Source organism: Chrysemys picta, chromosome 5 (assembly GCF_011386835.1).
Source record: "Chrysemys picta bellii isolate R12L10 chromosome 5, ASM1138683v2, whole genome shotgun sequence".
Classification (NCBI taxonomy): domain Eukaryota; kingdom Metazoa; phylum Chordata; order Testudines; family Emydidae; genus Chrysemys; species Chrysemys picta.
In genome coordinates, this window is record NC_088795.1 from 64,807,737 (window position 1) to 64,821,558 (window position 13,822).

At 44.6% G+C, this 13,822-nt stretch overlaps 2 protein-coding genes across 6 annotated transcripts in view; one reads left to right on the forward strand and one right to left on the reverse strand.

The window, feature by feature from the left end:
- Positions 1-1,005: 1,005 nt before the first annotated feature.
- FNIP2 (folliculin interacting protein 2) overlaps positions 1,006-13,822 on the forward strand; it is a 92,660-nt gene continuing 79,843 nt past the window's right edge. For 2 of the 5 annotated variants that reach the window (XR_010601833.1, XM_005299309.4), the window contains exon 1: positions 1,006-1,457. Coding sequence is in view for 2 of the 5 variants with exons in the window: in XM_005299309.4 (XP_005299366.1) it covers positions 1,363-1,457 (95 nt within the window). In the remaining 3 variants the exon portion in view is untranslated. Of the gene's footprint in view, positions 1,458-9,745; positions 10,145-13,822 lie in introns of those variants that run through there. The other 3 variants (XR_010601832.1, XM_008169388.4, XM_065597922.1) reach the window with 2 other exon arrangements.
- Positions 10,166-13,822, reverse strand: part of SPMIP2 (sperm microtubule inner protein 2) — a 124,719-nt gene continuing 121,062 nt past the window's right edge. Inside the window, exon 5 of the mRNA XM_065597928.1 lies at positions 10,166-10,303. Within this exon, the coding sequence (XP_065454000.1) occupies positions 10,301-10,303 (3 nt within the window). The 3' untranslated portion in view covers positions 10,166-10,300. The remainder of the gene's footprint in view (positions 10,304-13,822) is intronic.

The window sequence follows — 13,822 nt, forward strand, 5'->3', positions numbered from 1 at the left end:
AGTCTGTGGCTTCATCATGGGTGGGAAGAGGAGGAAGGTGCATGACTGCACAAGGGCCCAGTCCCTTTCTTTGGGGAAGTGCAGGGACTGCTTACTTCAATTGCCCCCATTTGCCAAATTGCCCCAAAAAGTCTCCTCCTGTAGTAGGTTGTGGAGCTGGCTATATGCAAAAAAGGCAGCATATCACACCTTTCCAACTCATTTTTGAAGGATAAGTAATTAAAAGAATGTGGGGAATAAGATGTGTGGTCTTTCTACCAAACAAAACCATCCAAAACAACCCTCCCCCCATAACCCCCAACAGAATGGTGGCATCAGCTAATTAGATTATTTCACCTGTGAACAAAATAAACCATAAAAAAGCAGAAATGAACAAAGCCACAAAGGCCCCAATCCTGCAAAGTCCCATGGGAATACTTGAATGGTAAAATTAAGTATATGCCTAATCAACAGATGAGGGCCAAAGTTTGGATCCTTGCTAAACACATAAGCTAGCATTTCCTCAGTCTTTGGATCAGCGAACTCTGTCAGTCGGGGCTAGTCAGACAAGGGCTAGAAGAAAAAATAATCCAAAAGTCTCCAAATTCAGGATCTGGACCTGTTCTATTATAGAGAAAGGGCCCAATGGCAAAGCTTGGATCTGAACATTCACAAAATTCAATGGACTTTTTGGATCCAGGGATTTGGTTTGGGCTATCTCTGATTTTAGGGAAAATGCACACTTCCACCCAATAAATCAGAGATTTTTCAATATCAGCAAATGGAAAAAAACAAAAACACCTCTGTACTGTTAGGTCAGTTTGTGCATACTTTTTAATAATTTACTTCACTGAGAGGGAACCGAACTGGGAGAGGAGAGAAATCTGATAAAATATTTGTTGGAAAGAATCAGAAATCCTATCTTTACTCCTCTCCCGCCCAAGCCCGTCCATTCAAACCTTCCAACCTCAGAGGACTTTGAAACAGGGCTCGTGTCCCTTTAACTCTGGCTCTTGACCACGTGTCGGGGGAAGGCTTGGAATCCCGAGTATCCAATGGAGAACGTTCCATGGATGTTGCGCGTTCGGATCCCAGGATTCCGGGCTGAGAGGGGCTCGTCCTGCAAGAGGGAGCTGTCAGCGCCTCTGGGCGACGGGTTCGTCTTCTTTAGTCATATGATTGGCTGTTTCCTCCCTTGCTGGGAGTGGGGACGTTGAGCTAGCCGTAGACCCCGTTCACTCCTGCGTGCAATGCCGGGCGGCCACGCTGCAGCGGGGATGCTGCCCCCGCCGCTCTTACTATCCCCAGCCAGCTGAGCTGTTGTGCGTGCGCTACCCACTGGGGTTGCTGTGAGTACGGGCGGCGGTAACAGCAAGTAGCAGCATGGCTCCTACTCTACTCCAGAAGCTGTTCAACAAAAGGGGCAGCAGCTCGGCTTCTCCCCCCAGCAGAGCACCTAAGGAAGGACCTGCCTTTAGGTGAGAAATTGTTTCTTTCATGCCAGGGATATTACTAAAAGGACATTACTCAAGGGGTGGGGGGTAGCCTTATTGGAGCCAAGAAAGCAAGCCCTGGGTAGGGGCACCAGCGGGAACGAAGGGGTGTGTACATTTCCCCGGAGCCCGCCGGAGCGCGCGCGCACCCCCCAGCTCTTGTCATTTTTGATCACCCTGGTATCGATTTGTTCACGTTCACACAGTGCTTTGGAAACATAAAGCGCGTTAAGAACTTGATATAATTCTTATTGGTAATAGTTTGCTTCAGTACTTTTGATTTAGAGCCAGCTAGAGAGTTAGTGCCTCTGTTAGGGAATATTCTGCAATTTTAGGTTGGCCTCTGATCTAACAGGTTTGGGAAAATGGCTGAGATTTCCACTAGTCCAGACACTTATACATGTTTGAGAGCTGTTTCATTACAAGCCTTCTGTACAAAAGTCATTTTGTTAAGCATTAATGTTGTGCTAACCTGGTCTGTGTGGATGTCTGGGGTCCGGTGCCAGCTACCTTTCAGGGTCTTAAATTGGGTGAATGAGCTTTAACTGTGATGGATCCTGGGGTATGGAATTGATCACTCACACTTTGGACATCTACCTCAGACCATCCTTCCTCACTGTGAAAGAAGGTCTATAACCTTTATTCTCTGGATTTTTTCAGTGTAATCAGCATCAGACATAACAGACTAATTTTCAGTCTTCTAGGGTGTTTCTGAGTCCTTCGGGTTTGTCCTTAAAATCTCCAGACTTTTGAGCAAGTTACAACTGCTGTAAGTAGCATAGCCACAGGTGCTGTAACTATGAATATGATATTACATAGAATAGAAAGTCTGGTGTGGGCAGCAAAACTGAGTTATTAAGTCTCACTATGGGCCAGATTAATTAAAAATTGAGAATATAACATGTTCCTGCATTAAACAAAATGGCTTGATGTCACTTTGTTACTACCCTTAAATAGTGCAGAAAAACACATGCAAAAGAGTAGTGGGGGCAGAGAAGCAGGTGAAAATTATTGTACCTATATAGTTGCTTTCTCTCTGCTGTCTTCTGCTTCTTTTTCTTCTCTTTGATGTCTCAGCCATTTTGTCTGGATTTCAAATCTCCTCATATGCATAAACTGTTATAATTTTTAATTCCAGACTCCAAATAAAATAATACAGAAAACATTCTGCCTTCATCTTTCTTAGTGTTTGTATCTTATTACTTGGGTAACTTGAATTCAAATCTTTTCTTTTTTTAAATCTGAGTTGAAATGTGTCTTACCTTGAATTCAGGGTTTCATCTTTTGTTACCTCTGATCATGTGGAACAGCAGGGAGCTGCATGCCTTCCATTGCTTTAGGTGCTAATGATTTCATGAACTTTTGCACATGAAACATATAGGGATTCCTTTAGGGGCCTGGATGTGTAATCCTGATTTGATGATGGCTTTAAAAAAAAATAAATCCGCAGGGACCATATTCTAAACAACTTAAGTGAAAAGATTCTGGATCCCTTTTCTATACCTTATCAGGTCACAAGACCAGGGTGGTTGTGGCAAGCAAAATAAATGGTATTGCATATGTGTCCAACCAAACCTTCATGTGAGTACTCACCATGACTAGCTTGGTCTTGTGAGTAGATAGCATATAGAAATTGATTAAAAAGAACGAAGAGTACTTGTGGCACCTTAGAGACTAACAAATTGATAAGATTCCTGACCTTCACTTCCTGAAATGCTAAGAATGCTGTGGGGAGTGAGACTTAGGCCTTGGCTACACTGGCACTGTACAGCGCTGCAACTTGCTGCGCTCAGGGGTGTGAAAACACCCCACCCCCCCCGAGCGCAGCGAGTGCAACGCTGTAAAGCGCCAGTGTAATCAGCGCCTGCAGGGCTGCACGCTCGCTCGCAGCGCTGCAAGCTATTCCCCTCGGAGAGGTGGAGTGCTCGCAGCGCTGCAAGCTATTCCCCTCGGAGAGGTGGAGTGCTCGCAGCGCCGCGAGAGAGCTCTCGCAGCGCTGGCACGGCAGCGCTGTTAATCCCCAAGTGTAGCCAAGGCCTAGGAGTAAAAACAAACAAAGACCCCATTCAACAAGTGACTTAGTGCAAGCAGAGGGGACCACCAACATAGAACCTTTTGAGTTCAGAGGTGCTCTGAATGGGTCAAATGTCATCCGCTTGAAACAAATTTCAGGATCAGAGCCAACATTGGGTAATGTCAGATTTGGTTTATATATCCAGATTCTAAAGTGATTTGCTGTAAATGTTATGAATCACTGGGGAATCTAATATTATTGCCACATTATTTCTAGAATGTTGCTAATGGATTGGGAAGACTTAAAATGGCCAGGCCCAGAATTCATTGTCCCTTTAAATCATAATGCAAACAAAAAGCCTTGTGGTACTGGGGGGCATGGAGAAAGGCTGAAAGAGCGAAAGCATGTGTTATGTACTTGTAAATTTTAAGTTAAGAATAATTCTGGATGCCTTAATGTATATTGTTTGGATCAGAGGTACAAAAATCGATTAAGGTGCAAACCCATTTGCAGGGATTTCATTTTAATTAAAATGTCCCCAGGTCTAGGTTTAAGGGCCTGATCCTGCAAGGAGCGCCAGGAGGGCAGACTCCTGCACAAAGTTCCACTGAAGTCAGTAGGGAGCCTGTCAGCATGGAGCTCCTTGCAGCATCGGGGCCTATAGTAAGGTTATTTATTTACTATACCAGATTTTTTTGAGGTGACTGAATTTCAGGTTAGAATATTGAAATACTGTGTGAAATTCAGAAAACGCTAACATTTTTAACAAATTATTCATATATTATGCCTTTTAGGATTTCATGCACTCGTTCTGCAGTTTTATCTCTTCTCCTGTCCCCCAATTTTTTGGGGGTTTTCACTTCTATCTTTTTTTTAAATTGTGTTCTGGAGTTATATGCCTATTTGTCTCCCACCACCACTTATGGAATATTTAAATCCTCAATACTCCCATTCTTAAATAAATGTATGATGGTAATGCATGATTCATAGTTCTGTTCCTGTACACAACCCACACTTCTTCATTTAATATGGGTCTTTGCTTTTTTTAACTGAACCCTCAAATCCCAGCCCTCCTGAAAACCCTTAATGTCATCTAGTACTGAATTTCGAAGGATGAGCTGTGACAGCCAGTACTAAATATTCTGGGGGTACATCTGGGATTTGGTGGCTTCTAGCTCAACATGATTCAGCAGAAAGTTCACAGTAAAGATCTTTGTACTAATGGGAACATGTGGCTGAAACTGGTTGGGGAGAGAAGAGGATCTCTGCTATTTTTATCTCCCCTACAGTCTCTGACCCTTAAATTCCTGTGTCTGCCTTTACTGTTTCTCTTGGCACTCCTAAGCAGATGCTGTAAAATTGATACAATATTTGTAAATTTCACCTCTTTCCACAGGGTTTCCAGCCATGAAACTGACTAGAGTCTTGTTACCTTCACTCTACTGCTGGAGAAAGTGATGAACAAGCAGAGCACCTGAAATTGTTTATGGCCGTGAATGCAGCATGTATGTTTACCTGCCTTGTAGGCAGGTGACATAAGAACAGCCATACTGGGTCAGACCAAAGATCCATCTAGCCCAGTATCTTGTCTTCCAACAGTGGCCAATGCTAGGTGCCCCCAAGGGAATGAACAGAACAAGTGATCCATCCCCTGTCACCCATTCCCAGCTTCTGGGAAACAGAGGCTAGGGACACCATCCCTACTCATCCTGGCTAATAGCCATTGATGGACATATCCTCCATGAATGTATCTAGTTCTTTTTTGAATCCTGTTATAGTCTTGGCCAAGATCCTCTGGCAAGAAGTTCCACAGGTTGACACTGTTGAGTGAAAAAATATTTCCTTTTGTTTGTTTTAAACCTGTTGCCTATTAATTTCATTTGTTGACCCCTAGTTCTTGTATTCTGAGAAGGAGTAAATGTGTGCATTCAGTGCAAGAAGCTCACGGCCCTCAGTGGCCAAGTGCAGGCTCTGGCGACCAGAGTGGCTGAACTGGAGGAGCTCAGGGAGATAGAGGAGTACATGCATAAGACTTTCCAGGACACAGCAGAGCATGCCTACCCCTAGTCTGAAAGCCTCTGCACTGTTAAGAAGGATGAAGGTCTCAGGGAAGGAGAACATCAAGCTGGAGCAGAGGGAAATGATCCCATAATTGGGACCCTCTTTCCAGATGATGTCATAGTATTATGTCATTCTCTTGCACTGAGGATACTTCTCTGGAGGGGGGGACTCATGGTATTAGGAAGATGGAGGTAATATTATGGGGGATTCAATTTTTAGAAATATAGATATTTGGGTTTGTGAATGATGAATTGCCTGCTGGGTGCGAAGGTTGCAGGCCTCTCAAGACAGCTTGACAGGCTTATGTGCAGTAATGGGAAGGAGCCAGTGGTTGAGGTACATGTAGGTATGGATGACATAGGGAAAGATAGGAGAGAGGTCCTGGAGGCCAAATTTAGTGTGCTAGGTAAGATCTCCATGGTAGCATTCTCTGAAATGCTTCCAGTCTAACATACAGAGCCAGTAAGACATTCAGAACTGCAGGGTCTCAATGTGTGAATGAGACAGTGGTGCTCCGAGGGATTTAGGAATTGGGGAACCTTTTGGGAAAGGAGGAGCATAGGCTATACCAGGGGAGGCCAAACCGTGGTTGGTGAGCCACATGCAGCTCTTTTACAGTTTAGTGTGGCTCATGGAGCCCCCCCAGGTTCTCCCTCTCCCCCCCCAATTTTCCACCTATCAGATGGGGGGGAGGAAGCTCAGGGCTTCTGCCCTGCGGTGGGGTGGTGGGGCTAGGGGCTTTTTCCAGAGATGAATGCTGCCTGCTGTGGGGGGGGGGGGGTAGGGGTGACACAATTTAAAGGTCGCCTCCCCCAACAGCTTTGGGCCTCCCTTCTTACACTCAGCGGCTCCTCCTTGCAGTTCCCAGATGTTTGCCACTGCCTCTCCATGCAGAACTAGCACCTGGAACTGCAGGGAGGGGCTGCTGCTTTAACTCCAAAGGGAGAGGCAGCAGCAAAAGCAGGGGCTCTACCTGCAGCTCCCAGCTGTTTGTCTCTGCCTTTCCCCACAGCCACAGCTTGCAGCTCCAGCAACTGCCATGCAGGGAGGGGACTCAGCAACAGCATGTGACTGAGCGGGGCCAGCAAACCCTGGCATAAATTGCAGGGGCACATGATCCCACGTGCGCCAGGACCACCCTCCCTGCAGGGCTGAAGCCCTGAGCCCTGGCAGGCACCTCCCATTGGGCTGAAACCCGAGCAGGCACACCCTGGCTCTTGAACTTCTGAAGATTGTCTTATGTGACTCAGAGGGTCAATAAGTTTGGTCACCCCTGGCTATACCTAAACCAAAACGGAGCCAGATTGCTGGCATGTAAAATTAAAAAGATCATAGAGGAGTTTTTAAACTAGGGGCTGGGAGAGAGTCAACAGCTACGGAGGAGCACGCGGTTCAGACAGATACATCCCTTGGAGAGGATTTATTAAAGGGGATACTCCATATCTTAGTAAGGAGGATAGAAGTTGATAATGTTTAGGTAGGAACTGAAGAGAAACAGTCAAACAATAGAGTCCCCTTCAATTACATTACATGAAGGCAGACAACTAAATATTGACAAACTTTATAAATGCTTGTATACAAATGCTAGAAGTCTAAATGCTAAGATTGGTGAGCTTGAGTGCCTGGTATTAAATGAAGATATTGATATAATAGGCATCACAGAAATTTGGTGGAACAATGATAATCAGTGGGACAGGGTAATACCAGGGTACAAAATATATAGGAATGACAGAGTAGGTCTTACTGATGGGGGTTGAGGTGGGGAGGTGGCACTCTGCATGAAAGAGAGCCTAGAGTTATATATAGTAAAAATCTTAAATGAATCATACAGTATCATAGAATCTCTATGGATAGAAATTCTGTGCTTGAATAATCAGAATATAGCAGGAGGAATATACTACTAACCAGGATGGGGACAATGACTGTGAAATGCTCAGGGAGACTAGAGAGGCTATAAAGGCAGAAAACATATCAATAATGGGAGATTTCAGCTATCCCCATATTGAGTGGGAGCATGTCTCTTCAGGATGGGAGGCAAAGATAAAATTTCTAAAATTAATGACTGCTTCCTGGAGCAGCTAGTCCTGGTACCCACAAGTGGAGAAGCAATTCTTGATTTCATCCTAATTGGCACACAAGATCTGGTTCAAAAGATGATAATAGCTGAACTGCTCAGTGATAGCAACCATAATTAAATTTAACATCCTTGGAGCGGGGAAAGTACCAAAGAAACCCACCACATTACCATTTACCTTCAAAAAAGGGGAGCTACACAAATAGGAGTCGTCTAGTTAAATGGAAATTAAAAAGAGCAGGCACAGGAGTGAAGTGCCTGCAAACTGCATGGAAACTTTTTAAAAATACCATAATAGAGGCTCAAATTATATTTATACCCAAAAAAAGAAAAACATTGAGGACCAAAAAAATGTTACATGGCTAAACAACAGAGTAGAAATGGTGGTTAGGGACAAAGAGACATCTTTTAAAAATTGGAAGTCAGATCCTACTGAGGAAAATAGAAAGGGATATAAACTCTGGCAAGTCAGAAGCATAATTATTAGGCCAGGAAAGAATTTGAAGGCCAACTAGCTAAGGACAAAAACTAACAGCAAACATTTTAAGTACGTCAGAATCAGGAAGCCTGCCAAACAGTCAGTGGGGCCACTGGACGATTGAGTGCTCCGTTAGCACCTCGAGTAAGACAAGGCCATTGCAGGAAGTTAAAAGAATTCTTTGCATCAGTCTTCGTGGCAGAAGATATGTGAGAGATCCCACACATGAACAATCCTTTTTAGGTGATAAATCTGAGGACTTGTCTCAGATTGAGGTGCCAGAGTAGGTTTTGGAACAAATTGATAAATTAAACAGTAATTTGTTTCCAGGGCCAGATGGTATTCATCCAAGAGTCCTCAAGGAACTCAGTTATGAAATTGCAGAACTACTAACTTTGGTATATAACCTATTTGTTAAATCAGCCTCTGTACCAGATGGCTGGCAGATACCTAATATAATGCTGATTTAAAAAAAAAAAAAAAGTCTCCAGTGGCAATCATGGCAATTACAGTCCAGTAAGTCTAACTTCAGTGCCATGCAAGTTGGCTGAAATTATAGTAAAGAACAGAATTATCAGAAACATAGATGAACATAATATGTTGGGAAAAAGTTTTGGTGAGGCATGATTTCCCTTCACAAATCTATTAACATTATTGGAGGGAGTCAACAAACATGTGGACAAGGGTTATCCAGTGGATATAGCTTACTTGAATTTTCAGAAAGCCTTTGATAAGGTCCCTCACCAAAGACTCTTAAGCAAAGTAAAGAGTCATGGTATAAGAGGGAAGGTCCTCTCATGGATCAGTAACTTGTTAAAAGACAGGAAACAAAGGGTAGAAATAAAGTATCAGTTTTCACAATAGAGAGAGGCAAATAGTGCGGCCCCCCAGGGATCTGTACTGGGACTAGTGCTGTTCAACATATTCATAAATGATCTGAAAAAAGGGGTAAACAGTGAGGTGGCAAAGTTTGAAGATAATACAAAATTACTCAAAATAGTTAAGTCCAAAGCTGATAGCTCAGAGTTACAAAAGGGTCTCGTACAATTGGGTGACTGGACAAGAAAATGGCAGATGAAATTCAGTGTTGATAAATGCAAAGTAATGAACATTGGAAAACATAATTACAACTATACATACAAAACGGTGTGGTCTAAATTAGTTGTTACCACTCAAGAGATCTTGGAGTCATCAAGGATAGTTCTCTGAAAATATCTATTCAATGTGCAGTAACAGTATAAAAAAAAAAAAAAGCTAACAGAATGTTAGTAACCATTGGAAAAGGGATAGAAAACAATACAGAAAATATCATAATGCCACTATATAAATCCACCTTGAATACTGAGTTGAGTTCAGTTCTGGTCGCCCCATCTCAAAAAAGATGTATTAGAACTGGAAAAAGTGAGACAGGCAACAAAAAAAGATTAGGGATATGGAAAAGCTTCCATATGAGGAGAGATTAAAACAAACTGGGACTCTTAGAAAAGAGAAGACTAAGGGGAGATGTGATAGAGATCTGTAAAATCTTGAATGGTGTAGAGAAGGTAAACATGGAAGCATTATTTACCCCTTCATATAACACAAGAACCAGGGGTCGCCCAATGAAATGAATAGGCAGCAGGTTTAAAACAAACAAAAGAAATACTTCTTTATACAACGTACAGTCAACCTGTTCAATTCATTGCCAGGGGATGTTGTGAAAGCCAGAAGTTCAAAAGAGAATTAGATACATTCATGGATGATAGGTCCATCAATGACTATTAGCCAAGATGGTCAGAGATGCAACCCTATGCTCTGGGTGTCCCTAAACCTCTGACTGCTAGAAGCTGGGACTGGACAACAGGGGATTGTTCCGTCAATAAATTGCCCTGTTCTGTTCATTCCTTCTGAAGCATCTGGCACCGGCCACTGTCGGAAGACCGGGTACTGGGCTAAATTGGTCTGACCCAGTATGGCCATTCTTATGTTCTAAATTGTCTGTCTGCAGCTTGGGAAACAATACTGTACGACTCACATTTTGGGAAATTATCTTTGGACCTATAAAGGCAAGAAACTTTTGTGTTTTGGTTTATTTTTAATAAATGAAAGTTTAAATTCTGCAGAAAATGATGAGACATCCTCACCTCTTACCATGAGAAGTTGTTCTTGCTACCGACAGGTGACTTTCTCAAACCTGTTCAGTTTCTGTCATTTAGCACTGATTACTGTTAAGGGGAAAACACAGTATAATAAAATTAAAAATATGACCAACTTCATAACTGGAAAAAAATGTGTAGATACTACTTTCAGCTGAGAAGCATTTGATGGCTGTAGCTTGTTGGTAACATTCTAAGAAATCCTAATTGTTCTTGTGTGTGAGAGAAAACATTCATACTTTTGTATAGTTAAAATCCCAAATGTTCCTCAAAACCTTTAATACTGGCTGTTACTGCACTTCAAAGAAAAAGCTATGCAGCTGATACTAGAGATTCTGGGAAGCTCCTGGCTCCATGTGCTCAGTAGAAAGTCCATTAAGAAAGCCAGACACTAGGAATGCAGATCTTGGGGACTACAGTAAGGGAGCTTCCTACAATAATGTAATGTATTCAGTTAGAATCTTCTAATGCTAATGTATTTCAACTAATTACTAAAGTGAAACATTTGTGTGTGGGAGGGTAGTGGCTCTAGAGAAATGAATGACTCTGGCTTTGGATAAGTTGATCATGCTTTAATTGTCATGGCAATTGTAATTCTGTTCTGGCTCATATTAATGCTGTTCTGCATTTTTCAGCTCTATAGACTGAAACTGTCTTCAGGAAGCTGAGGGCTGAGGTTGTGTAAAAATTTTAACTAAGAGGGGGAAACGTGTGAAGCTAACAGTTTACACGACATGTCAGAATGTGTAAAGCAAAATAAATCAGACTCTTTCTGGATTACATTTAGGTTGGTAAAGTCTCTGCTTCATGACTTCCATAAAATCTTTGTTGGGAGACTGAGTGAAAGGATGTTGTAAAAGAGGATATAATTTCATTTAACATGCATGCTGTAAAAGATGTGAAACTGGCAAACAGGCCACTACTTCATCTTTAAATATTCACTGGTGCTTCTGGTGTCCATAATGGAACGGATGTTGTATTATAACTGTGCAGGATCTCTAGCTGGTAACTGTTTATTAGCTTTGGTGTATGATATTCACTTCAGGGCTGGCTCCAGGCACCAGCCCACCAAGCATGTGCTTGGGGCGGCGCCTGGAGGGGGGCGGCGCGGTGGGGCGCTCCGGCCCGAGAGCGAGGCCGCGACTGGGCTCGCCGCCCTCCCCGCAGCGCTCCGGCCGTCGGGGAGAGCAGAGAGATGCAGCAGGCTCGCTGCCCTCCCCCCGGCGCTCTGGCTGCCAGGGGCTCTCCGCCTTCCCCCAGGCGCTCTGGCTGCCGGGGAGAGCGGAGAGCCCCAACCGGGGCTCTCCGCTCTGCTCCCAGCGCTCTGGCCGCTGGGGAGAGCGGAGAGCCCCGGCTGGGCTCCCCGCCCTCCCCCCGGCGCTCCGGCCGGTCGGGGATTGCTCGGTGCCCTCCCCTGCTGCGCTGGCGGGGGGTGGGGGGACGGCGGGTGGCTTTTTTGCCTAGGGCGGCAAAAAAGCCAGCGCTGGCCCTGATTCACTTGGCAGTTGAAACAAGTAATTCCTTTGGTCATAGTGCCGAAATGCTTGGGGAAATCCCATTCGCTAAGCACTACTTCACAGCACTTTATTGCAAGCCTGGCAATATTCCACTCTTTGTAAAAGGAAAGAAAGCAGTAGTGAGGTTTGTTGAGTGGCATTTGTATGTTTGTTCTATTTTGTTGCTGTTCACTTCAATAGATTTCTATAATCTAACTGAGTTTCACCTGGGCTCCTTGGATATCCTTAGATATCCAGATAGCAACAGTAGCCAGAAATGCCACTGGGTGTCTAAATAAGGACCTTTTTTAAAAAATACTTTTAGACAGAAATTGGGCTCCCAGTTTGGGGATGTCATCTGAAAAAGCAAGTCCTCTGGCTCTTCACTCTTGTAGGTACCATGTCCTTATATCTCTCTGTAAAGCTGTTTTGATTTCCTTCCCACCCTCTTCACTACTGAGCAAGAGCCTTCAGAGATTTCTGAGTTTTCCAGATTTACTACAAGAGTACTGACTGTCTTGCTCTTCTTTCCCTCCTTTTTTTCTTCTTCTTCTTGTCCCCCCCCCCCCCCCTCACCCCCATCTCTACTTCAATTGCAGCCTTGGAAGAAATCTTGGGATTCTGTTTTTTTCCCCCCACATCAGAGCTGAGTGGACATGTGTAGGTCTTATTCCTGGAGTTCTTGACAATCTTTATTTTTTTAACTTCTGTGAAAAATATGCCATTTTTCTGACTTTTTTTTTAATTGTCTTTGCAAATGACCAGATTAGAACTGATCCATGTATGCAATGTCAATAACTGTGTGCATCAATTAATCACACACAGCTCTTTTCAGAAGTGCCAAGAAAAGTTGCAAGATACACCTTAGTACAGACAGAGAAGAGAAGCACTGCATTGTGGGATGGAGTTAGGAGGACTAGATTTATTGCTTCAGCTGCAATAACTGTGCCTTCTCATCTGCACCGGGGGCAGGGGAACTATTATGGACTGTACTGGGGCATCTAGATGTGAGCTAAAAAGTGTTGTTGTACAAAGCAACAAACTTATTGGGTATTTATAAGACCACTTTAGTATGTAGACAAGACGCTTTTTATGTATGCAGTGTTGTAGCCCTGTTGGTTCCAGGATATTAAATGCAGTGTTTTATGGGCATTTCTACTACTATCAGTGGCAATTCCTGTTTTGCCCAGTGCAGAAGAGAGATTACAGTGAAATGAAATATATGCTGTGAGTGTTGTGAAACTAGCTGAGTCAATTAGGCACTCTCACTGCTATGTACTTTCACAAAGTTTGCTAACATATTCCATTTCTATATCTTTCTGCCCAACACGCTCAAGTAAGGTGCACAGAAATATTAATGAAATGTGCCTCACAACACCCCTGTAAACAACCTGTGAGTTCCACTGTAGTTACTTCACAACATTCCTGTTTGGAATTAGGGTTACCATACGTCCGTTTTTTCCCGGACATGTCCGGCTTTTTGGTAATCAACCCCCCGTCCGGGGGGAATTGCCAAAAAGCCGAACATGTCCGGGAAAAATACCGCCGGCTGGGCACTTCCCCTCCCGCAGCTGCTGTGCTCCCTACCTTGACTCTTCTGCTCTGTTTAAAGCCGAGCTGCCCGAGCACTACCGGCTTCGGGCAGCCTCCATGCTTCCAGACCATGAGCCGCCAGCCGGGCACTTCCCTCCGGGGGCGCAGGGTCCAGAGGCATGGGGGCTGCGCGAAGCAGGTCGCGCTCGGGCAGCTCGGCTATTAAAGAGAGCTGAAGAGTCAGGGGAGGAGCACAGCAGCCGGAGCCAGGGAGGGGAAGTGCCCGGCTGTGGGTACAGGGTCCGGAGGCACAGGGGCTGCCCGAAGCCTGAGCGCTACCAGCTTCACGGTTTGCCGGGCAGCCTCCAGACCCTGCACCCCCGGCTGGGCGCTTCCCCTCCCAGGCTCCAGCTGCACTGGGGAAGCGCCGGCCAGGGGCGCAGGGTCTGGGGGCTGCCCGGCAAACCGTGAAGCCGGTAGCGCTCGGGCAGCCCTTTTCGTGTGTCTGGGAGGGAGGAGGGGGAATGCGGGGTGCTCAGGGGAGGGGGCGGGGTTAGGG